Source organism: Ambystoma mexicanum, chromosome 3p (genome assembly GCF_040938575.1).
Source record: "Ambystoma mexicanum isolate Mex_15411 chromosome 3p, UKY_AmexF1_1, whole genome shotgun sequence".
In the NCBI taxonomy this organism is placed as follows: domain Eukaryota; kingdom Metazoa; phylum Chordata; class Amphibia; order Caudata; family Ambystomatidae; genus Ambystoma; species Ambystoma mexicanum.
This window is the reverse complement of record NC_090925.1, coordinates 396,859,741-396,886,077: the sequence shown is the minus strand read 5'-3', so window position 1 is coordinate 396,886,077 and position 26,337 is coordinate 396,859,741. Positions and strand designations below refer to the sequence as shown.

Here is a 26,337-nt window from a genome sequence, read left to right as displayed (position 1 = left end):
ACGCACAGTCCTTCTCCACGTGCGTCTTGTCCTCATGTAGGCAGTAAAGGCAAAGGGAGTGTTCGTCCTCCTTGAAGACATTCTGAAGCTGGCATCCAGGGCAGACCCTGAACAGCTTTCCGGGCATCGAGCTTCCCTTCTCCTGGGCCATGTCCGAGATCGGCCTGAGAAACTTCTGGAGTCCTCCAAAAGCGTGGCTCGACAAAATCTTCACCCTTCAGGGGCGTAGACGAATCCGACACGGGTCCCTGTTGATCAGATGAAGAAACGGTGGAGCTTGAGGCTCTTTTGACCGAAAAAAGAGAAATTTTTCTGAGAACAAACGTGAAAAAATAGCACTAACGCTCGAGAGCAATAGCACGAGGATCCCAACACTTGAACGTGTGGTAAAAATCTGAAGATGGCTGCCAGAGAGCAGTCATTGGCTGTGGTCAGTATGACGCAGAGATCAGTGATTGGTTACTACTACGAAAGACAGATCAGAAACAAAACTGATACTGATTTTTTCTTTTACCGAGGATTCCCAGCCTGACAACGGGGAATATTCATGAGCATGTGAATCCATGACAGACCCCATGCTGGAGAACAGTAAATAGACAAACGCATGCATAATATGAGATCATGTCTAACAATCTTGGTATAACAATCTTCTCGATCTCGTACCGGTTGCCTTCACCTTTTCACCAACATTCTGCGATCCCAGCATGTGATGGCATCTGGACCCACTGTTAAACACCACTTATCTAGGGTGCCCAAAAGAACCTTTTGGTAAGAAGGTGCAGAACACACAATGCTTAAATCTATGGCTTGTTTGGATACCAAAAATAAAGGATTTGAGTAAATGACTGAATTGTTCACACCCCACAAGGAGGGTGCTTAGATGTGCAGTTGCTATTACAGATATCAAGTACTTTCATAACAGATCACACGTTGTAGCCTTGTGAAATACAGAATGTGTTAAATTGGGCCTTATCAATTTGGACTCATATGGGCCTCATTACGAGTTTGGAGGCAGCCATGCCCTTGGTACCCTCGCGGGACCCGCAAAGGACATCTGGTCCAGAGCGGGTACCGCAAGGGGACCTCGTGATAGGGCGGAATGGGTTAAATGGCACCGGCAGCTCTACTAGCGCCGTTAAACCCATTCCGCCTGGCCCAATGTGTTCCAAAGATTACCATAATCGTGCCCACTACTCTACTAGTCCATCAAGGATCCTTATAGTAATGATCAAACGTTGACATTACCTTGAACATCAGGATCATCCATGTGCTCCTTCAAACTCTCGAGAACCTTACGAATCTCACTGCTGGCTGCATAAGCATTGCAGAGCTCTGCAGCCCGAGTGGTGTTATCCTCGCCGTCCTCACCATCTGGCTGAAGCAACTTCAAATCCTGGCTGATGTCCGGCAAAGGAGGCCGCCAGTAAAGGAATGAGCTAAATGCGTCCTTGCAATGTTCAATGATCGGAGTAGTGCTGCACATGCCAGGACCTGGACACTCACCAGTCCCTCTGATCTCTGGTGCTGCTGTATGAACAATACAAGACAGAACCTTAGGGCTACCAGCATCTGTGCAAGGAACCCTTTCCCCTTTCACATTAATGCAGGATTGCCCGGAAGACTGAGGGCCATTTTTCTCCATTGGTGGTTCCTCGGTTTCTTGCTGCGTCTCCATTTTGTCAACTCCTTCTGAACAGCACCTGTAAAGCAAGCAGACAAATACAATATTTATATACGTGTATAATAGAAAAATGCACACTATGCAGTCATCAATAGAGACTACAGTTATGGTTCTGTTTTTCCATTTAAAATATGATTTTGGGAAACATCCAAGTTTGGTGAAAGTAGAACCTGCACACAACTGCCAAACGTTCCACCCTACTCCTCTAACTTAAGCACCACGTCTTTTGCAATTGTTCCCATCGGTTTATCTGACTTTACAACCCTAGTGACACCTTATTTGTGTTAGGCAGAATCCTGTGCAGTTCCCTTGGGGACCACTGCAAGAAGATTAAGACTACAGGAGTAAGCAGTAAACCCAATTGGTAGCAGTCTGTACCACCCAGTCAGACTTCTGTCAAGAAGAGTTAGGCACTATACAGAGGATACACAATAGGGCCAAAAACACTGACCAGAGCTTTGTATCAAAAGTATATAATTATTTATTTAACACACACTTTAGAAAATACACTAGCGCTATTAATCAAAAGCAAGTTGCAACACAATCAGAAAAGTATTTACACCTCCCTTAGTAATTACTAGACAAGTCTAAGTTAAAACAGAGCTGAGCGCGTAGCTTAGATGGCACTCCAATAATTAGGTTAAAGGGAGAGAAAAAGGCAGGTCATAAAAATAAAACAGTTCCCAACACTTTTAAGAGGCAAAATCAAGTTACTGAAGGCAGGGTATGCTGTAGAGCCAAAGTTCATAAGCCAGGCCCACTTTGAATGGAGCAAGGCGAAATGTGCCCAAGATCACACGGTTTAGCAATGCATTCAAGTCTTTGTAGAAATGTTCAAAAGAGGTTGGGGTGGTTCAAAAGACAAAGTTAGAAGGTCTGGGGGCCAACCCAGTTGGAAAGCCAAGGATTTAAGGGTCACCTTGGGCAAACCGAAGAAAGGGAGGCCAGGTAGAACACAGTACCTCAAAGAGTGAGGAAGCTCCAGCGGTGGCAGTTGTTCCTGGCAGCGGGTGCAAGTTGTGGTTTCGACCAGGGGAAGAGAGGATCTCGTCGAGGAGGAAACATGGAGTCGTTGCACTGCCCAGGGAAGAAACCAGCCGCAGAGTTTGTCGGTGAAAAAGTGCGTTCCTGGTATTCGCGGTCACAGTGGTGCAACTTGGCTATCCGACCGCCGGGGTGCTTTGCACGGGCGATTTGACCAAGAGACGTCCTGGAAGGCGAAATGGCAAACTGGTTGATCCCACCAGCTCAGAGGGAGAAGACTCTTCCAGCAGAAGATCTCCTCCTGTCGTCGCAAGGTCGTTGCAGCAGGGCTCCACCGGTGGTGTCGTCGTTGCAGATGGCTCAGCTTCTTCCCTCTTCGGATTTCTTAGGTCCTGTGGCGACCTCTGAAGTTCCAGTCCCAAAAGCCCTGGTTTAATGTAGAAAAACCTCCATTCAACAGCCTAGTTGTCACTCAAACATGCTAAGTGGTGAGCCGGGCAGCTCACCACTGGCCCAAATCAGAACAGAGTGCGACTTGAGTTGCTAAGGCAACGCAGTCCAGAGTGCCAATTCCCCCACCCACACATCCTGTGGAACCCAGACAGAGTGGCACCAGTTGGAGGGCTTCTGTGGAGAACCCCACCAAAAAGTGGAACAAAGGGCCCGACCTTGGTTGGAGTTACAGAGATGGACACGAACGCCATTTTAGAAAAGAATTCTGGCAAAAAGACCCAACCGTTGATTTAATATTAAATAAGCCGGCAGCACCAAAAAGTGGTGTGTTTAAAATCAATGGGAAAATCCCATAGGAAATATTCCGGTGGAATATTTTGCGTGGTAACCACTGCCACCAGCCAGAAACTCGACAAGGGGGGACTGGACAGTGCCCCCTTGGAAACAGACCCAGGGGCAATCAAATTAACCCCTTCCAGTACTTCCACAATATGATGGTTTGTACTGGTTCTGTTCACAATTTTGGACTAGTAAAGTCAATGGTGACTTTACATGACCTGGGAGACAGTCAGTCCCAGGGTATGCAGTCTATGTTTGGGGGTCACTATGACACCCCTGTGTTACTGCACTGAGGGTGCTGTGTAACACATACACAAAAAAACAGATACCCTATGGAGTAAAAGACCCCATAGCCCATAAGCACACAAAAAGCCAGAGATATACCTCAAATCATGCCTAAGAGTGGGAGGAAGAGAGTCTCACGCTTAGCAGGAGAAAATAAACAAACCCCAAAAATTCAGCAAAGCTGCTGGGGGACTCACTAGGTTTGGGAAATTAGCCTTATAAGAGAATTCTCCCTAACAATTTGAAACCTCAACAGATGTGCAAATACATCGTGTGCACTCCAAGACATCATAAATCCCCCTAGGTCAAGGTGTCCCAAAGGTACCCGGTTTCCCAGCGTCAATCCCAAAACCACCCAAAATCAAATCCAGGACTTAGGAGGCTATTTCCTAGCACTGCACCAGCAGGACCCAGCCTGCAGGCTTTGCAAAGGAGGAGTACTGTATCCCATCGCCAAAAGCAGTAGTCACTGCTGGCAGAGCCGCATCACCAGATTCTCTAGGGTCCTCCTTGCTTGAATATCTTCTTTAATAGCACAAGACTCAGTCATTGGTACAGATTTAGTAGGGAGGGTAGGGGGAAGGATTCAGAGCTAGCAAAAGGGGGGGCAAGGAAATCTGCATAAAAGCCAAGTGGGGCAATTCCTTAAAAAAAGAATGCGGGAGTAAAAATAATAACATAAATCTGCAACAAAGCATATGGGAACAAATTACAGATCCCAGTAGCCCATGCCATATGGCATTGCATTAAGCATCACTGCTACAGACAGACTGTTGAACATGACTGCAGATCATACAATGTGTGCCATCTGGGTTAGGTCAGGGGCATGGTGCAGTACACACAGGTGATGGTACTGTGAGTAGAGATATTATGGCCAAAGACACTGCAAAAGGAACACTATTTTCAGGGCACTACAGGTGAAGACACTGTGCCACTGGCCATGTCTGTGCAAAGTACCCACATAATGTAGCTGTTAAGATGGATTCCCAGAGGCAGCCCTGGTGGGAGGATTTTGAGAGCCCACCCTATTTCGGTAAAGACACATAGGTTAGCCAAACCCAAACAAGGTGAAGTGGCAGAGCGGTCTAGGTATATTCTCCAGAAAGTGCAAGTGATCTAGGACTACAATGAGTCCCCACAGAGCAACACCAGTAATTCAAGTTAAACACCATGGGATACATTACTCACCATAATCGTATTTCTGATGCTTGTATCATGCTATGCTATGCATAGGCAGAAATCTAGTGGAAGCTGCAGAGTATTAAAGTTGTTATTTTCGAAACTCGAAAAGGGACGTTGACAGGCCGTGGCAGTAATACTATACCTAATGTGATGTCCACTGTACCCATGGTCCTTCATGCGTCGAGGTCCCTCAGATTGTTTTGGTCTGACATGAGGTTGCATGAAGTGTAGCACGAGTACAGGTGTATCCAAGCAAATAGATAACAGAAACTCATGTAACATTTATGCACCTCTCAGGGGAGGAAGGGTGGGCGCATGTGAATCTAAGCAGATACAAGCATCAGAAATACGATAACGGCGAGTAATGTATCCCTTTTGAGGCTTGTGGAATCTGCTTAGATCACATGCTATGCATAGATTAGCGAGTAGTATAAAGAGAAGGTGGTGGGTTGCAAGAAGGAGCAGTGGCAAATAGATGTTTTAGAACCGCTTGTTTCACCTGTATATCTGCTTTGGAATGTGTGTCAATGCAGTAGTGCTGAGTAAAGGTGTGTACTGAGCTCCATGTAGCTGCTTTGCAAATGCTGTCTAAGCGGACATTTGCGATAAAAGCCAAAGTATCTCCTGTGCTCCGTGTGGAGTGAGCTCTTGATGTGAAAGGCAGTGTCTTATTTGATAATGAATAGCATAATTGTATACATTTCACTATTCATCTGGCGATGGCATTTTTGGAAATGGGGTCTCCTTCTCTGCCTATTGCAATCGAGACAAACAGTTGATCTGTCTTTCTAAGCGGCCTAGTCTTGTCTACGTAGGAATTTAGAAATGAATATAGGAGAAAACCTAGGATGAGTACGTAAAACCAATTTATCTTTATGGATAATAAAGAAAGGGTCCTGCACTGACAATTCTTGCAAAACACTAGCTCTTCTTATGGAAGTAATAGCCACTAAGAAGGCAGTCTTGTAAGTCAGGGGTTTAAGACTTGACTGATGCATAGGCTTGACAGGGGGCCCCCAGGAGCTTTGCTAGTACTACATTGAGATTGCATTCTGGCGGGGGATTTGAAATTGGAGGGTGGAGTCTCTTAACTCCCTCCATGAATGCCTTAATGACCGGTACTTTCCACCACAATACTTTATTCCGAGAGGTGATATAGGCCGATACAGCTGCCATGTGGACCTTTTTAAAGTTGAATACTAACCCTAAATCTAATAAGTGGAGCATATCATTTTGAATGTGTGAGGGAATACATTCTATGGGGTTTGTTTTGACTGTCACCAAATTACAAATCTTCTCCACTTGTCGATATAGGAGTGCCTAGTGTTTGGTTTTCGTGCCTCCTTGAGAATATCCATACACCGCTGTGGCAGATTAAGGTGTCCAAACTATGACTTCAGGAGCCATGCTGCCAAGTTCATGGAGTGTTGTTGTGGGTGCCCGTGTTGGGTTAACAGGTTGGTTAGGTACAGGAGCTTGATGGGAATCGCACATTGCCAGTTTGCACAGATGTGGATACCATGTCTCGCCCACATAGGCGCAACTAGGATGAGGACAGCACTGTGTCAGCCGTAGCCTCCCTTGGGTCCAACCGCTTTCCCAAACACCAATGACAGAACCTGAGCCATTTACTTCTGTATTGGGACCTAGTCGAGGGTTTCCTGGCTGCCTGGATAATACGCATGTTATCCGCAGACAAGTTAAGATGTTCTAAAGACTTGAACTCAGGCACCATGACGCCAAGCTGAGCGATTGTGGGGAGAGGTGCCACAGCTGCTGTTCCCCTTGATGAAGAAGATCGGGGGTCACTGGTAACCTGATCGGCGGACACATCGACAGGTGTTGAAGTTCTGAGAACCAAAACCTGGCCGGCCACCACGGGGCTATGAGTAGGAGGGAACAGTTCACCGAGTTCTTCAGCTTCCAAATTGCCGATGGACTAGAGGCAGAGGCGGGAAGGCGTAAGCGCCCTGTTGTGCCATGGAATCTCGAGAGCATCCCCCAGAGAGGCGGCTCCCAGCCCCCCTATGGAGGCATACTGAGGAAGCTTCTTGTTTGCCGCCGTAGCGAAGAGGTCCACCTCCAGTGTGCCCCAACACAAGAAGATCCATGAGAGGACCTGCGCCTTCAACTCCCACTGCCCGCCGGCTGAGGGCATCCGCTGTGACATTCATCTGCCAGGGATGTGCACTGCAAGCAGCCAAACACCATGAAGCACGGCCCACTCCAAAATCTGGATGGACAGGTCGACGGGGGGGTGGGGGGGGTTAGGGGTGGGGGGAGACTTGTTTCCCCCTTGTTTGTAGATGTAGAACATCGACACCACATTGTCCGTGCGTATGCGGACCACCTTGTTGGCAATGATCGGTCTGAACGCCCTGAGCGCTAGGAAGATCGCCAGAAGCTCTATATGATTTATGTGGAGGAGCTTGTCCCGAGGCGACCAGAGATCGGGGACCTGAAGACGATCTAACGTTGCACACCACCCCAGGAGGGAAAAGTCTGTCGTGATCGTCACCGTAGGGGCAGGGTCCTGAAACCCTGCACCCACCGACTGGTTGTTGAGAGATGACCACCACTCCAGGTCCTCTCTCATGGAAGCCGGAATCATCATCAGTTTGGAATCCGGGTCCACAGCCTGACGCCAAGAACTCCGAAGAGCCATTTGGGTCCGCCTCATTTTGAGACGAGCAAGAGGAAGAGCCAACACGCACAAGGCCATAAGGCCCAGAAGCCTCTGGAACCACCAGGCCGACATGCTCTCCAACTGCGCAAACATCTGACACGTGGCTAACAGATCCGCCATCCTGTCCCCGGTCAGGTACACTCTGCAGTCGACCGTGTTCCAGCGAAAACCCAGGAAAATCAAGTCCTGCGAGACAGTCATGGAAGATTTCCACCAGTTCACCGACAGCCCAGGATGGAACAGGAGCTGAAGGAGAGACTGAAGATTGCCCGCTGCTTTCAACGGACAAGGGCTGCGTAAGAGCCAATCGTCCAAATACGGATACACATGGATACCCTGCAGACGAAGATAGGCCGCAATCACCGACATCTTTGTGAAGACACGTGGCACCGAGCTGAGGCCAAAAGGAAGCACTGTAAACTGGAAGTGCTCCTCTTCCAAAGAGAAACAGAGATATCTCCTGTGTGGGTTCCAAATCAGGATATGCATGTACGCATCCTGAAGATCCACCACACTGAGCCAATCGCCCATCTGCAAGGAGGACCATATCTGGCTGGGCGTGATCTTGAATTTCTCTTGGGGTAGGAAAAGATTGAACTGGGAAAGGTCTAGGATGGTGCGCAGGCCAGCCTGGTTGGGTTTGGGCACCGTAAACAGCCGGGAGTAGAAGCCCTCCCCTCGCTCCCCGAGGGGAACGGGTTTCACAGCTCTGAGGTCCAGAAGTTTCTGAACCTCGGCTTTGAGGGAGGGCGAGCCCGACAGCTGAAAAGGAGGGTTGAGAGGTGGGGTAGGGGGTAGGGGTAAGCGGAAGCCCGCCCGAGCGACTAACCAGAGCCATCTGTCTTTGGTGATGGTCTGCCACGCCTCCCAATGAGACGCAATGCGTCCTCCCACCGGGGTCTCGTGCGAGCGCGGAGAACCCTAATTTAGTAGGTTTTTCGGTGGTTTTACCACCTGAACCTGAGGAGGAGGCTGAGGAGCGGGAGAAAAACTGAGTCCGTTGTTGCCTACGGCGGTTATTCCCCGAAGGGGTATCCACTCTGGCTTTAGGGGCTTCCTTGACCGGAAATCTCGCAGAGGAGGGTCGGCTTTGGGACAACGGTCTCTGGGTTTTGAAAGGGACCTTAACAAGGACCGACAAGGACTTAGCTGTCTGAGTGCTATCCTTCGTCTTGGTGAGCTCTACATCCGTTGTAGAATGAAAGAGCTCCTTACCATCGAACGGAAGGTCCAACACCTTGTCCTGCACTTCTTTTGAGAATTTGGTTGCATGCAGCCACGCCTGCTGTGAGGTATCAACCCTCAGCATAAGGCCCCGAGCCGAGGTGTCTACGTGATGAGCCGCAGCCTCCAGGAGATCCTGGGCCAAGACCCTGGCGTCAGATAAACCACCTTTCAAGTCCTCCAACTTCTCGACCGGGATGAATTCCTCAAACTCCGACAGACCTTTCCACATCCGCATATTAGCCCCCGCTAACACCAGTTCGGCATTGGCCTGCCTGAGCTGCAAGGCCGAGTTGGCAAAGATTTTTCTCCCAAGGGAGTCAAGGAGCTTGTCCTTTCCCAGAACCTGCGTAGCCGTCGTGGAAGAGGATGCTGCAGGCATGGACTGCAAAGTGGCCGCAGGGGGTGGACAAGATGACAGGGCCACCTCTTCCAAAGAATGCAGCCTGTACCTCGCGTCAATTTTCTTATTGACGAAGTCCATAGTGTGGTTTTTCCCATACCCTGTGGACCTCGGCCAGCATGCCCTTCTGCAAGAACAGGCCGGTACACTCCAGGAGACAGGGTGAACGCCCCAGAAAGCACGCCCTCCAGCGGAGCAGGTGCCTCGGGCACCGGAACATCCAAGAAGCACATCATGTCCAGTATCCGGTCATGAAAAGCACTAAGAGTGGGACAAGTCCTCACTGTCCTGATCGCCTAGCGCGTCATCTGTTGTAGGGATAGCACCCAATATGGCCACCGCGGTCGTGGCGGGAAGCCATTTTGTCATCGCCTGAGGGGAACTGCTGCACGTGAGGAAGTGAGGCAGGGGTCCCCGTCGATGGATCAGGGGTCTTAACTTTAGCCTTAACATAAGGAACCTCGGCAGAGCCGGTACTATGAGGCCTGGAATGTTTCTGCGACATACCAACCGCCAAATTAGCCTTCCCAGGAAGGGCCTCGGCACTACCGGTAAAAGAAGAACTTTCCTTCTTTGCCCCCTCAACAGACCTGGTGTTGCTGCAAGAGCAGGAACGGTGAGAAACAGCCTTCACCGGCAAGGCCTTGTTAGGCCTCTCAGAAATGTTGGTAGCTTTATCCTCTGAAAGAGGGGCCTCAGACCCACGTCCGGTGACAGCCTTATCTGCGCGGGCCTCGAACATCCGTTCGGTGACAGCAAGCCCCACCAAGGCCTCAGGGCGCACCCCAGACTTATTTTTGAGGGAAGCCGACAGAGGCCTCAGATCGAGCTCCGGTATCCCACGATTCAGGAGAACTGGGTCTACAAACAGTCCCTACATGGGGGTACTCAGAGCGTGCTCCGGTATCCACAGTCCCCTTACGGAGACCCTCAGAGAAAACTCTGGTACAATTATTAGGCCCAACAGGCACCTCAGGGCGAACCCCGGTGACAGAGCGATCAACGTTCCTCCCGGCCCGAGAGGAGCCTGGAAAGGTATCCCCCGGTCGGGGTGCTCTGAAAAGTAAAGAGCTTACCGGGCATGGTTTCTTCACGTCGATGAACGCCTGTAAATGCGAAGGAGGTCGGAACACCTCCTCCCACCGCTCCAACCGACGTTGAAGTGCCCGGACCGAAAGGGAGTCACAGTAAAAACAGGAGTCCCAACGGTGATCCGGACCCAAACACTAAGCAAAGAAGATGGGGATCCGCCCTCGCGAAACGACGGTGGCACGATGAACAATCTGGAAAGTCTAGTCTGAACGACAGACAGACTAATACACGATCGCTAGCGAGAGACAGAGAGGAAAAAAGGAAGAAAATCTTCGAAGGATGCAAGTGCGTCCAGTCCCGAACGAGCGGAGCAAAGGACTGATGGGCGATGCGGAGCCAAGGTGGGCGGGATTACGGCTGCGTGCCAGGCCCCGCGCAAGAAAGAGAGGAAGGACACATTTTTGAAAAACTTTTTTGGGATGCTTTTTACAAAGTGCTCCCGTCCCGTCCCACAGGACGGAGAGATGTCCCATAAGTATGGAGGAAAGGGGACGGGACGTAGGAGTATATCCTCGACAAAATCCTTGTCATCTTATTTTCGGGAGTCTCAATCCCAAAGTGCTCAGCTGCTTTGATTAAGAGGTCATTAAACAAGGGATGATTATCCACTGGGGAATCAGGTAAAGGGGAGTCCTGTGGAACTGGAGAGTCGATAGTATGAACTTCTGACTCATCGTCATTATTATCCCCATTATCCTCATCATAGTATTGATCCTCCTCCTGATCCCCCTCCCCCTTCTGTGTCTGCATGCATATCAGAGTTCAGCAGAAGTGCGAGATCTCTTTGCTGGTGGCTGGGACGAAGCTAGGGGCTGAGGAGTGGAAGACCGGGGCTGAGTGCTCGAGGCCTGATCAGTGGGAGGTGTACTTTATAAACTTGCTAAGGCATGAGGGTTCTCTTCAAAGAAATTTGCAAAGAAAGTAATTCTAGACATCACTATGTCCTCTGCTGACCATTTGGCTGAGCTAGGGATGACCCCAGGGTAAGGTACAGCAGGTATGTGGTGTGTAGGTAGGTCCTCAATATGTAGGGCCTCACACTTAATGGACCCTCACACTCCTCTTGTGGGACAGTTTGAGTTTCCTTGGAAAGGGTAGACTCTACCCTATGGGACTTGTTTTTCTGGCCCTTGTCCTCCTGATTGGTGCTCTTAGAGGAAGAATTTTTGGAATTAGAAGCTTTAATAAGGCTTTCTGGGACATGTTTTTGATCAGGTGTGATAACCCTGAATTTTTAGGCTTCCCTGCAGTTTGACAAAATATGTGTCGAGTTTCGGCACTCGGAAGGACCGCCATCGCGTCTGCCGACGTTCGGTTGAAGAAGTTTTATGGGCGATGTCTTTTTTATGGGGCCTGTCATGAGGCGACCGAGACTTGGGTGCCCAGAGAACAGGGAAAACACTGATCTGCCCCTAGACGCTGAATCTCGGTGATTGTCCGGCAGCAGTGCCACATCGCCGCAGGGTGTGTGTTTAGTGTGGGAAGATGGAGTGCTCTTGCCGCTGGGTGAAGTCCCCATAACAGAGCCGCTGGCCTGTCTCCCGCGGTGGGGGGCTAGCACTTGGGAATGTGGCTGTTCCCAGTCACCCTCGCCATCCAAAAACCCTGCCATCACTGAAGGCTCCCTCAACGTCCATGGCGGCCTTGGCCTTCATGGCGTGATGGGCCCAGCGTTTCGTTCTTTAAGGGTCTTGGGTCAAAAGAGCTTACAAACTAGACAGTGCGCTTCGTCGTGGTCACGATTTAGACACAGGTTGCAAACTCTGTTTATCGATCCACAGAAACTGTTTATTACAGGATGGGCAGAATTGAAAGGGTGTTTGGTGAAGGCAGCCGGGGATAAAGGGAAGGGGTGGGAAAATAATTTGTATAATGACCCCCCCCCCACTCTCCCTACTGTAAGGGCCTAGGCCCATTGGGCCTTCCAAGGCCGAAGGGATCTGTCGAAAGTGGACCTCGTCCAACGGGTTGTCTCGTCCTTTTTCTTGATTCTTCACTGCGTCGAGAGCATGGCGTCGGGCGAAAAAGGACAGCAAGAGTAACTATGTTTTAAACTTTAACTCTGCGAGAAGAGACCACTCACGATGGCGGAAAAAAACAATCTGAGGTACCTCGACGCATGAAGGACCATGGGTATAGTGGACGTCAAACTAGGGATAGTATTACTGACATGCTGTCACAATCTATGTACCTTTCTATTCCAAAGGTTTGGTGTTCACAGTCCCTACTGCAGATATCAGATAAACAACAAGACAACACTAACCTGGTCCAGTAGAAATTCGTAGAGAAGAATGGAAAGCTCACCTAACCTCCTCTCCCCGCGCCGGAGAAACCCAGGTCGAGGAGGGGAAGTCAGGGAAACCCTCGTGGGGGAAAAAACCCTGTTGTACCAGGAACTGAAAAGAAGCGATGGGCGAGTCTTGATTCCCAGGAGTGACTTCGGGAGTTGGACTTGCGATCGCGAACTATCCTGAAGAGAGAAACCAGATGGTGTTTAGAAAAGGGAGAGGTTGCTGCAGTAGGACTCTGGTGAGCGATATACCTTTAAATCTGAATGTCTGTTGAGGGGGTGAAAGACGGCTTGCACGAAGGTTGTATTCTGTTCAGCGCGTGGTAGACAGTAACTCCCTGTCCTTGCAGAAGAGACTGAAGAATGGAGAAAGATTAGTTTTGGAATGAATGAAAGTATGTTGTATGCTGGGGGGGTACGGAACTATACGTACTGCAGAGTGTAGAACCAATGCCTTCGGTGTAAGTGTATGGAGAGCTGGTAGGGAAGAGGACCACGGGTAGAGGAGTCTAATAGTGAGAAAAGGGAGAGACGGTTGAAAGATTACAGACAAGCTGAGTATTCGAAGGGTAAAGAGAGCTAGCCTTGAATTACGAACTCACGGAGCGTGGCCTCTGAAAACAGTAGCAACGCGCTGGACCGAAGACGCCGCCGAAGGAAATCCATTCTGCGAGGTTGGGGGCGGAGTCATCCGACACTCTCGGATTCGGAAGGCTGGAGCGCTGCTTTTCCTTGCTACAGCCATGTTGGAGGGGGTAGAGGCGATGCATGAAATTCGTCTCCTCCACCTGTGCCAGAAAGTCCACTTGAGCCGCCCCCTAGAGGGAGCGGACGTGACACATGCCCTGTTGATGTCCCTTTTCGAGTTTAGAAAAACAACAACTTTAATACTCCGCAGCTTACACTAGATGTCGGCCTATGCATAGCATGTGATCTCAGCAGATTCCACAAGCCTCAGAAATACAATTATAATGACTTATTATGCTTAGGTTTACACACTAAGCATATACAATCAAAGGAAAATATTTCCACACAGAATCTTATACACACACATCCACATATATTTCTGGAATCTGGTGGACAGATTTTAAGAGGTCAACCTAGTTATAGTAAACAGGGGGAACTCAGAGATTGGTGGAACTCAATCAAGGTAAGCGTGGAGCGTGGTCAAGCTTCGTCTTAGGAGAAAGTTGAGTGGGGCCGGGGGTCCACAACTAGACCACAGAGTGAAACAGACAAGAATTCAATTTAGACAGGAAAGTATAAAAATACTCTACTTATTATTGGCACAAAACACACTAGAAAATGAAACTAGCAGATAGTAAGATCGCAATACTCAAGTATCAAAACATATATACAGTCACCCTTAGGTTTTTAGGAATGCATGCAATAACAAACTAAGATGTTCAGGTTACAGGTATGTAAAATAGGATTCCAGCTTTCAGATACAAGCTTTTAGATCAGACGATCAAAAAGCAATAGAATGGAATAACCAAGGTTTATTCTAAGGAAAACAGGGGGATGTGAATGCGTTGCAATTACTTCACCCCCTGATTCTGATTTTCCCCAGGTATGTTGACTGGGCGATGGTGGGTTGTGGTCGCTGGAGGTAGGTTTTTCTGCCGTTGGATCCAATAGAAGAGGCCCAGGAGCTGCAGGTTCAAGGATTCTTTCATTTGGTTCCAGGAGCAGAATACAACCCTTTGCGAAGAAGAAATGCAGAATGCACAGATACAGATCTCTTCAGGACCATTCACTAGACTGGGGAAGGCATGGTGTAGTGACTGCTACCACACATGGGCGACAGCAGGTGTCTTTCCAGTCGCAGTTTAAGAAGACATCCAGAGCAGGATCCCTTGATGCTGGAAAGCAAATGCTTGGTAGGAAGGAGTCTTGTGCACAAGCTGGCGACCACCGAAGTTCCGGCAAAGATTCTACTGAGGTAGCCCACTGGAGAGCTTATCAGTCCACCCAGTGGGTCCAGGGACCCTTCGGAAGGCCCAGGACGTCTGGATCCTTGGGAATGCATCGAGAATGGTTAGTCCCACCAGTCTAAGTGCTGAAGAACCGCTGAGGGCCTTTGCAGATCAGTTAGTCCAAAAGTGCATCAACAGGCCAAACACAGGAAGGGATGCCGGGGCCCTTCGGGAGTCATCCACGGATGTTCAGTCGGCTTCTCTTCTACACAGGATACTTGGCTCCAACGCTGATCTAAAGAAATGGCTGCAGAGTTGTCCTCTTATCCAAAATCCTGGTTGGAAGCAAGTCCAAGCCCACCAATGGTAAGGATCTTAACCATTCAAACAGCCAGCAGTGGTCAAATCAGGGACCACTGTGGGCTTCACTCATGCCCGACACGCAGACTCTCCGGCACCACAGATATGCATATAGGTCATTTAAGTGCATGACCTTATATGGGATTTCCTGAACTGAGAGGGCCAAACAATACGTCCAAAGGACAAGCAAAAATCTCATGGCACAGTCGTTTTAGGGCACTAGCCACGTTTAGTGGCAAGGTATACACAAACGTGCACACTAAAAATAATGCAAAAAAGCTATCATTTGCTACCAGCCTGTCTGTAGGCACACATAAAAGTAACCAGAAAACCCCAGTGTAAAAGACAAGCGTGGTACAAAAGTATCCCCACTACACCGAATTGTAAGATGCTGTGAGCACTGTTAAAAAGTTACCAAAAATTTAAAAGGTAAAAAAGATAAGTACTGATAGTCTGAAGGACTGATCAGTTTCCGCCATAACTAATGAGCAAAAGGCCAGGGGAGTGTAAAAAGTCGGGACAGGTTAAAAAAAAAAATCAATCAAAATGTTTGGGTGTCCACAGAATAGTTGAATAACGAGAATAGTTGACCAATGAGAAATCTTTCCTAACCCATATGAATTAATTACTAGTTCAACACAGGTGAATAGACTTTGCATAGAAGTAGACAGAACTCCTTAGAATCCATACAAACAGCTTCCCTGATTTCTGTAAAGTCTAACCCTAAGATGGTTTAGGGCCTTGTGACCAAAAGTCACAATTTCCAAAGCATATACTTCTTCAAGTACATCTTTATATGAATAGCAGTGCCAGTGATGATGATTAACCCAAAGGTTCCAAAGTTAGATAAAACTTCCAGTAAAGCTCAGCTAAGTACTCAACTAAACACTAGGCTAGGTCTAGAGAAGAACCCTTAACCCAGTTTCCACCACAAAAGGTCAGGTAAAAGTTGGATACAGGCAGGACTTCCTACCAATGTTATCATTTGAAGGACTGGTACGCACGGAGTGGGTGGGTTGTGACTAGAAAAAGGTATGTTAATTCACCCCCTCCCCCACCCTGACTCCGAACGATTCTTCCAGAGGCCAATGAAGGTGTTACGGAATGCGTTGGGGATACAATCTTCTTTAACATTTATATAGCGCACAGCAGCCCTGAGGCATCGTGGAGCTGTTACAGCGAACACATCTGGTTACAGGGAGCATAACAGTCTACAGAAACAGGCAAAAAGCAAGCTAAATTACAAGACGGTCTGTTTGGTTATACATACTTAGTTACAGTCAATACGTTTGGAGGGCGTTGGGCAGGGCATTCCAGAGTTTGGAAGCTGTGAGGAAAGACTATGCCCCCTGCTTTAGCGCTTTTGATGGACGGGATGTGCAGTTGGTTAGCGTGGTGCGTTCTGGGCTGTGCAGAGGTGTGTCTGCTGATGGTTTTAGATAGGTAGGAAGGGGCAGAAAGGCTAAGGCATTTGTGAGTTAAGCTAAGAGTCTTAAATGTAATTCTTTCCTTAACCGGGAGCCAGTGGGCATCTAGTCTGGCTTGTGTGATGTGATCACTTTTGGGGATGTTGAGTGCTGCTCTGAGCGCTTTATTCTGGACAGTTTGGAGCTGGTTTAGGTTTTGCTGAGGTGCCTGCAAGGAGAACATTACAATAGTCTAACTTGGCGTCAATTGTGGCTTGGGCGATAGAGAGGCAGTTTTGGTTGGAGAGGAATGGTTTGATGGCATTCATTAGTTTCGTGGTATGAGCAGAAGCAATGGCACTGACCTGTCTGTTCATGGACAATATGGAGTCAAGATAGATCCCAAGGGTCTTTACAGAGGAGGGGACTGGAATGGTGGTGTTGTCAATGATTAAGTTTTCGTATTTTTGGTTCAGTTTGTCCAGTATTCCTTTGGGACCTAAGAGGATGATCTCCGATTTGTCTCAGTTGAGGCATAATCCATTGGCTGCCATGCAAGCTTGGAGGGTGGAATATATTTGGAGAAGGGCGGCAGAGTCTTGGTCATATGAGCTGGTGAGGGGAAGGAGAACTTGTGCATCATCAGCATAGTTGGTGTAGGCTATGCCGAAGGAGTCCAGTTTGTCAAAAAGGGGCTTGTTAAACAGGTTGTAGAGGGTGGGCGCAGTTCATGAGCCCTGGGAAACATTGCAGTGGATTGTGATGGGAGCAGCATTGGCCGTATCTGAGAAGACTTTCCTAGCTCTACCTTCTAGGAAGGAGGTTATCCAAGAGGTGGCCTGTTCAGAAAAGTGGGCTGCATTGGTGAGGTGGGAAGTAAGTATTTTGTGATCCACAAGGTCAAATGCGGCTGATAAATCCAATAGCAGTAAGAGGGCTGGATTGCCTTTGTCCATTATCTTAGTTATTTGGTTTTTTAAGTCCAGGAGGGCAGTTTCGGTGCCGTGGCCTTTGCGGAATCCACATTGTCTTTTGACTAGGATGGAATTGGTTTCAAGGAAGTGCTGGATCTGGTTATGGGCGGCTTTAGCTAAGATCTTGAGCAGGAATGGGACGGTAGAAATGGGGCGATAGTTGTTAGGGGAGGATGGATCAAGGGAAGGCATTTTAAGAAGGGGCGGACCCATGCTTCTTTTAGACTGGACAGGACGATACCGGAGGTGAACGATGCATTAATGAATGCAGTGATGAGGGGGGCCAGGGAGTCAGCGCTATCTTTAATGATGTTGGGTGGACAGATGCCACCTTTGCACGTGGATGGTTTGAGGTGTTGGAGGAGCGCTGTGACTTCGGTTACAGAGACGTCTCTGAAGGAAAAGAGGCAGTGGAGGCTTTTGCATGGGAGTGGTGGGAGTGTTAGGGGGGGTCAGGCTTAAGTAATGTGATGCATTTTGCTTGTATTTTGTCTTGTAGAAGAGAGATTTTGTTTAGAAGTGGGGGCTGGTGGATGGGGTGGGGAGATTTTTGAAGATGGAGAACAGCTCTCCGGACCTGGTTGGCTTTAGAAGTTCAGAGGTTGATGGCATTCAATTTGGCATGGAAGATGGCTTTTTTGTATTGCGTCGAGGTTCTTTTGAATTCTTCAATGGTAGGGTCACAGGGGTTGGACTGCCAGTTGGTTAGGGCTGCGCGTTTGAACGGAGGACTAGTAAGTCATCCGTAAACCATGAGAAGGTATTCATGGATTTCTTTTAATTTTTAGCTTCAATCAGAACTATGGCGTTAATGGCTCTAGTGAGAGCAAGAGCGTAGATGTTGGCAAGGGTGTTGGGGTCATTGGTGAAAGAGGGTTTCAGTTCCTTAACATCTAAGAAGGGGCAGACGTTGTTTGCTGTGAGTTTTTTGGAGCTTCTGACCATAGCTGCCGGGGCATAGGAGAGTGGTGTGGTGGTGGGCTTAATGGGGATGAAGAATTGGATGCAGTTGTGGTCCGTCCAGGGGTATGCCAAGTTGGAGGTTATGGTGGCGGAGCAATTGTGGTCTGCCACCCAATCAAGTGTGCAGCCTTTAGAGTGGGTGCGGTGAGTAACTTTGTGTGACGCCAAGGTTTTTAGAGTTCCCTAGCAAGGGCTGAGGCTGCTTTGTCCTTGGGGTCGGTGTGACCGAGATCACCAAGTAAGATGGTTTTGGTAGAGTTCTTTAAATTATTGCTTAGTACGTGGAGTAGATGTCCTTGGAAGGCGGGGACTGTGGCGGCAGGCCTGTATATGACATGTATATTTATAGTGCAGTTCGCAGATAGGCGTAGTTTGGCTGAGAGGAGGTTGTGTTACCTTCCCAGGTGTGGTTGCATAGTCTAATGGGGAGCTCATCCTTGGATATGAGAGCAACACCTCCACCTTTAGAAAGCTTTCTGTCCTGACAGAGGATGTAGTAGCCCTGTGGGAGAGCGAGCGTGGTGGCTGGACCGGAGGCTCGTAGAGCCAGGTTTCCGTAATGGCAAGTAGGTCTAGCTCAAGAGTGGAGATGAGGTCGTTGATCCCGAGAGTGTGAGCTGGGAGAGATTGAGCGTTGATGAGGGCACATTTAAGGGCATGAGTGGGCCTGGTCTTTCTGGGGTGGGGAGTTGGTGGGGAGTGTGTTACTGAGGATGTGGTAGGGCAAGTATGACACAGTATCTTCTGCACTTGGTCCGGTCGCGGAAGGTCCTGGGGTTGTGGTGCTAAGGTCACGTTCTGTGGCGGGATTAAGTATCGATCAGTTGCAGTGCACAACTTCCAGTAGAAGCCGCAAATGAGGAAATATGAAGAATTTCTGCAGGGCAGACCACCTCAAGGGACTGAAGGAGTGTTGAAACGGGAGTCACCACAGTCAGGCAGCAACAGGTGATCTTAGAGCGGTGATCACAGTAGCAATCCCAGCACAGCTTAACTTGATGTAAGAGGGCTGATAACACGGGTGCAGTAGACTTGTGGCAGCAGTTGAAGATCTGCAAAGTTCCAAGGGTCTACTCGGAAATGCGATGGCTGAACCGAGGTAGCCCAGGAGAGAGCGTGTCAGTCCAAATGTTGGTACAGGGACACTTCCAAAGGCCCAAATCCTTCGGCAGGTGTCAAAGCTGGTTGTTCCCACCGGTCCAGCGGTTGAATCAATGAGGGTCTTCTTAAGGTATGGTAGAGGAGTAGTGCTTCACTGGTACAACATTAGAGTCAATGATGATCAGCTGCAGGAGAATTCTTTGGATCAGCAGCAAGCTGATCTTTGTGGGCGACTTGGTGTTGGGTAGATTTTCATTTATATGCACAATCTTCTCCACATTCGAGTCCCCCAGCCCTTTCTGCTGGACTACTAGATTTTTGGTCTGTTCCCCTGAGTTAATGGGAACCTTTTTCTATACACACTCACTCATTCCTTTACCCTATGTTAGGGATACATTTGTATTTCTTTTTATACTTTTCTTGGAGTTATACTTTCCTCTAGGATTTATGGCATCCGTCTTTGACTTTTGCAGCACGCAGCGCTCTGCAGTATTGCTGGGAGCCCCTTGGTCATCTCTATTTTCTGTTCTAGGGTGGTATTTTTATCCTATCTTTTTCCTATTGTGCGATAATCACACCCCACCTTATGTTGAGTGCGGAGGGACTACATTGTATCCCCTTTCTCACTGCTTCTGTAACCCTTTGGTTACAGTGAGAAGCTAATTTGATCTGTTGGTGGCAGGGGTTTTACCCTTCTTACTTCCGTGCAATTTTTACTCCCAGGCTGTACTAACAGCCAAGGTAGTGCACAGAAGGGTCCCCATTGACCGAAAATGACGAGTTTTCTTTTTTTACCAATTCAAAACGGATTGTCCGTTCTTGGTCCTTCTCCGATGCAAGGTGGGGGAGGTACGGGTTTGGCTTCTGTCTTCGGCAGGATACCTTTGTAAAGCCTGCCAAGGCGCCAGTGTGTCTGCGAGGACAGGAAATAGGGGAGGACTCCAAAACTTTGCTGTTCTTTTCTTCTGCTGTGCTTGCATGGAGCCATTTCCACCTGGGGAGCTGGCTGTCCTGAAAAGATAGCCCCCACCCACAGTTGGAATGGTGCATGGGTACCGATTGGCTGGGTTCCTGCTTAAGAGGCATGGATGCTTATGCTGAAGACAAGCTGGTCACTGGAACTAAAACGATTAGGAGGAAGCGGTGAATACGTCCGAAGCCATTTCCAGACGACCGGATATGCCTTCTGTGTAGTCGCTGCTGTTCTTCCAAGCGTCTGGAGGGCCCCGAAAAGGACGACCCTCTCCCTTAGACTGGTGGATCCAACCAGTCCAAAGGCTACCTGCATTTTGAGTAATCCCACAATGAGCTGTGACCTTCACGGCCTGCAAACCGCCAATACCCAGGAACCTGTGGCCACTGTGCAGTGCATCACCTTCCGTAGATCAAATCTTCCTGAAACATTGGTGGCCTCCTTTTGGACCTCCAGAGGCACAATACCACTCCACAAAGCCCCCTCACCAGAGTGCTGGACCGAGAAAGCGAGACGAATCAACCAGGCGTAATCTTTCTTCACTAGTGTCTTGAAAAGGGTGCCACAAATAAAAGAACCCTGAAGAATTCTTTGTCTAAAGCCTATTCACTGAACTACTGCTGCAAGATCCACTCCAGTGTCCCTTCTTTTGTCTGCCTGACCAAGAATCCTGTGACCGGGTCTGCTGCTGTTGCATCATGCTGCATCCTTTTCTTCACTTGTAAGGTACTGTGAGACTTTTGGTAGAACTTACCTAGAGCTGTGTTGCTGCTCCTGTGTTGCTGGAGTGCTGATTTCTGTATTTGGGAGTTCACCCATACACTTTTATCCAGGAATGCTGGTGTGCCTTCTTCGCATTGAGGAGGTTGATGTCAAACAAGCACTGCCCACTCTCCACCCCACTTTAGGTTTCCGCCTTTTGGAGAAGATTACTATTCTCGATTTGCTAGCGTTAATAGTCAAGTTGTTCTCTACTGCATAGTTGGTCAAAGCTGTCAACTTACGTTGAAGCCCAACAGGGGACAGGGGACAGGTCAAAGAATACCAAGTAGTCAGCAAATGCTAACCAATTTATTTTTAAAGATCCAAGACTGGTGGGATCAGGGTTTATCGATTCCTATAGGTTGTCAATGTCTGATGGATATATGTTGAAGAGAAATCCTAGCTGCAAGGAGCCAGATTACCTCAGCAATAAGTGTTTAGATTCTGCAACTTAGAAGGTAAATGTTACATTATATATGGTCATAATCACATACATATATCCTAAAATGGTTCTTCAGAATCCACCCTTGGGGTAGATTCTGAGAGGCCCCCCTATTGTAATGCACAGGGAGAAGAAACTGATGTCTAGCCAAACTCAAACACGATACGGTAGCAGAGCATAGAGGCTTAGACTCAGGCTAGAATGAGAATCACATTGACCGCTCCAATGATTGAATTAAGACAGAAGGTGTACCAAAATATAAAATTATTAGGTTTTTTTAATAGAATATTGTTAGGGAGATGTATAATTTGTATGCTTCATACCCTGTCCTAGTGAGACCCCCAGCACGTTTTGCTGGATGTCTGTACCTTTTTCAGAAAACCTGAATGAGTGGAGCCTTTTTCCACTAATTCATTCGTATAAGCCTTCTCTTTCGGAACTATTCTTTGCATTATACCTATCCTCTGCAATCTATTTTCCTCCATAAATCTTAATCTTATTCTGACTCGAATTCCCGACTCCTTGCCCTCCCATCTCCCCTGATTGGCCCTGGTCGCTGTGCGCCTGGCCTAGTCTGCCGGCGTTGCAGTCCGCTTCCCTTTCCATACCTGAATTCAATCAGTGAGGGTATCCTGCTCCGGGCCCTCACTGGCTGATGATTGTACCAAATGTGTGTTTTTTAATTTGTCTGAGCCACGTGCTCGTAGTGATTAACTTGTCCCTTTCCCACTTTTGACTCGAATTCCCACCGCCTCGCTCTCCCACCTCCCCTCCCACCTCCCCGATTGGCCCTGGTCCGTGTGTGCCTGGTCTAGTCTGCCGCCAATTGGCTAGATTGCTTCACTTAACGGCCCCTCCGACCGCAGCCCTCTGCCTGTGCAGCCCCTGCAGCGAAGGGCCTCAAGGCAAAGGGCGGCTCCAACTGAGGTAGCTCCAGATAATGTCTCAGGTGTCAGCAGGGGAAGCCAGTGGCCAGCCGTCAACCAGCAACAACCAGTAAGGCAAGTGGAGCCAAGGTGGCTCCCACCTTACAAAATATCCAATCCCATTAAATGTTATTCTACGTCACACTGTAATGAGCAATTCAGACTAAACTGTGTTAATTTGTATAGGCTACCAGTCAGACTCCTAGAAATTGCCCCTCTCAGCCTGTCTTGCATCTAGATAGTGCATCCAAGAGATTACCGAGTGGTCTTCTGCCTGTCTGCCATTTACCATTGTTGCACCTAACTTGCCACTGTGTACACTCTGCCAATCCAAAACACCTCGTATTTGTCCCTCTTAGCCTGTCTCGCATCTAGATAGTGCGCTCAAAGATTACTGTGTTGTTTTGCCTGCCACACACACTTAGAATTGTTGCTCCTTGGCTACTGTGTTATATTCTGCCAATCCAAAACACCTAGAAATTGTCCCCCTTACCTGCTCCCCACCTAGATAGTGCGCCCAAGTGATTACTGTGTTGCTCTCTACTCACTCACATTTAGCATTGCTGCGCCTTAGTCTCTACTGTGCCGTGTTCTGACAATCTGCAAATAGTGCACTCAAAAATTACTGTGTTGAATTCTGCCCTCTTATCCTGTCTCGCATCTAGGTAGTGCGCCCAAAGATTACTGTACTTTCCTCACCGCCTTTCCCGTTTCAGGCAGGTGAGTGCGGTGTCCCCCGACCCTCCCTTGAATGCAAGGCACAGGCTGTACATCCAGGGCCCATCCTCCACCAATAGCTTATCAATCCTTAGCTTCCCAACACCAGATGGAGACACCGGCTAGCAAAAATCCCCCTCGCGAACCAGTCCTAATCTCTAGAATCCCCTGCTCCCCCTCCTCACTCACCACCCACGGCACCTGGCCCGCGCTCTAGCGCACACCTTCTCAAGCCCACCCCATTATTCCTCCCCCTCCCCCCCCCCCCCCCCCCCCCCGAGTACCACCCTAGAAACCTTCATGCGCACTCCACTTCAGCCTAACGCCGCTCGTCCACTCTCCTACCACCACCCTGCATCCAACTCTAAAATCAGAGGTGCAATCTGGCGCGCCAATCACCCCCCTCCACAGAAGCCTACTCCGCTCCCCCTTCCCCCAATCTCATCACCCTTCCTTTGACCACTATCGAGAACTCCTTAATACCCCACTGCAAGACTCCTCGCCCCCTATCAAACTCCCAAGCCAGAGGAGCCTGCTGGCGCTCCAAACAGCTCAAATCCTCATGCACTTCCGCCCCTTCCCTGCACTCTCAAACACACACCCTTTCCTCCCTTTCACTCCCCCATACGTCCCTCTACCCTAACCCATCAAAGAGCCGCCCACACCCCCTCCCCCCACCTTAACCCCCCCCTCTACCCTTGCCAACTACCCCCTTCATACTGCTTCCCCTCTCTAAAAGCAGCATGTCTCACCCTCGCAAGAACGGTAGCTTCATCTCCATCACCCTCCGACCCCCTACCCTCTCTCACACTCCTATTGCACCTAAACCCCTGAAGAATAGAAAACTACTTTGGTCCCCGTCCTCAACTCTACTCTACTCCTCACCACTTCTACCTCAGCCCAGCCTCCCAATCCCTCCCGCCCCTACCCCATCACACACCGCCTACCCTCGCCCAGCTTCCACCCCCTCGCTCTCTCTCGACTACTCACCCTGCACACCGGACCCTCCGAACCCTCTGATAATCACTCCAATTCCTAACCCCCTAAACCCTCTCACACCGACTGACCATCTGCCCTCTCGCCCGCCCCTCCCTGACTCTACCCACACTCCTCTCATATCCCCCCATCCGCTTGCCTACTCTTCCCAGCCTCCACCGATGTAACCCCATCTCCAGTTACACCGAATCCGCTGGCACCCTACTCCCTTTCTACCGCTCCTCTCCCAGTCTCAACAAACTAGGATGTCCCCACCCGCCCCGCCCCTCCCCTCCAATCCCCCAAGCACCTCCTGCTCACACCCCAATGACCTCCTCCACAACCACACCGAAGTCAACGGCATCCTTTTCAAGCCTGCTCTGTAGTGAAAAACAGACACAGCATCTCCAACCTCCTCTCCTCTGACGAACCAAATCTAGTGTTTATCACTGAAACCTGGTTCTCTGACGACTTTGCCCCTGTTGCACATGAAGCATCTACTCGCTCATCCCGCACAACAGACCTTCCAGAGGAGGCAGCGTGGCAGTCCTCTTTAAATCTCAATTCTCCATCTCACTCGCTGAATCTCAGAAATGCATTCCATCATGTGAATCCCTTCTAGTTAAACTCTCTGGTTACGACAGACATGTCTCAAACAACCTCTGTGATTCTGTAGCCACCATTCAAGTAAATCACCCCTCTCTAACCCTCCTAGGAGACTTCAATATCTGGTTGGACATTCCCACCAACCCCATGACCCATCCACTGGGCAACAGTCTTGACGCGCTCAACTTCTCCCTTCATATGAACGGTCCAAACCACTCAAGGGGGCACACCTCTCCAGCTCTCCGAACCCTCCACTGGCTCCCTGGTCACTTTCAAGACCCTGTGAATCACTCACCATGCAGTACACAAGACCGGCCCAGTATACCTACAAGAAAAGTTAAAAACCTTACCTCCCACCCCGTACCCTAAAATCAAGAACTGCCCTCCTTTTTAGTGATCCCAACAACAAACTGAGGATCGCAGGATACGCTTTCTCAACCTCGGCCCTGACTCTGTGGAACTCGCTTCCCCCTCATATTCGACACAACCATGACTATATGACATTCCGCAAATTACAAAAAACCTGACTCTTTCCATAACACCAACCTCAAACTTAAAAAACGACTACATTTTTAACTACCCAATGACTAAAATACACAATGGGACTCCCAACCAGGTCATCAAAGAATACTCCCATTAATTTGGCTATTAACAACCTTATCCCTGAAATACAGAATAATGATCTCCTTGGGTCAGAACTCCTCCCAATTCCATGACGCTGCTTTGTTCCCCAGCCCGTTGGTCCGTGCTGTCGCTGTGTGCCCCCGGACTCCCCGCAATATCGCTGTGTACCTCACCACTGTGCCCTCGCTATATGTCCCATCCCCTCCGTACCCCAAATCCCTTGGTGCCCGTGTTTCGCATTGCCACCACCCTTAGCCCCCGTGTTGTCACTGCGTAACCCCCACCCTCTGGCTCTGGTGATATCGCTATGTACCCCTCGGTTCCCCCTGGTTATCGCTGTTTGCCCAACTCCTCTAGTCCCCGTGATGTCTCTATATGCCCTCTGTTCTCCATGTTGTCCCCGTGTTCCCCTGCCCATTGGCTACCCGTGTACTCCTTATTACCCCTCTGGCCCCCGTGCTATCAATGTTTGCTGAAACCCCTCTGTACCCCTCTGGTCCTCCGTGCAGTCACTATGCTCCCTGACCCTCTGGCTCCTCGTACTGTCATAGCGTGCCTAGCCCCTCTAGTCCCCATAATGTTTCTATATGCCCTTTGTCCCCATGTTGTCTCTATGTTCCCCTGCCGATTGGCTACCCGTGTACTCATTATTACCCCTCTGGCCCCCGTGCTATCAATGTATGCTCAATCCCCTCTGTACCCCTCAGGTCTTCCGTGCATTCGATATGCTCCCCGACCGTCTGGCTCCACGTAATGTCATAGGGTTCCCCTCTGGTCCCCCGTGGGTCGCTGTTCGACAGCACATCTAGTCCCTGTGATGTCACTGTGTGCGCCTTTGTATCGCTATGTACCCCCTACCCTCCTGTTCCTATGATGTCACTATGTATCCCTCTGTATTGCCCTCCCCTCTAGACCCTGTGATGTCGCTGTGTGCCAGTCAGTGCCCTCTAGTCGCTATGCATCCCTCTGCCCA

General features: G+C 49.2%; 1 protein-coding gene across 4 annotated transcripts in view; it reads right to left on the bottom strand.

The window, feature by feature from the left end:
* Positions 1-26,337, bottom strand: part of LOC138580491 (serine/threonine-protein phosphatase 4 regulatory subunit 1-like) — a 918,772-nt gene that overhangs the window by 311,265 nt on the left and 581,170 nt on the right. For all 4 annotated transcript variants that reach the window (XM_069651072.1, XM_069651073.1, XM_069651070.1 and 1 more), the window contains one exon: positions 1,246-1,700. In XM_069651072.1, coding sequence (XP_069507173.1) covers positions 1,246-1,700 — 455 coding nt within the window. The remainder of the gene's footprint in view (positions 1-1,245; positions 1,701-26,337) is intronic.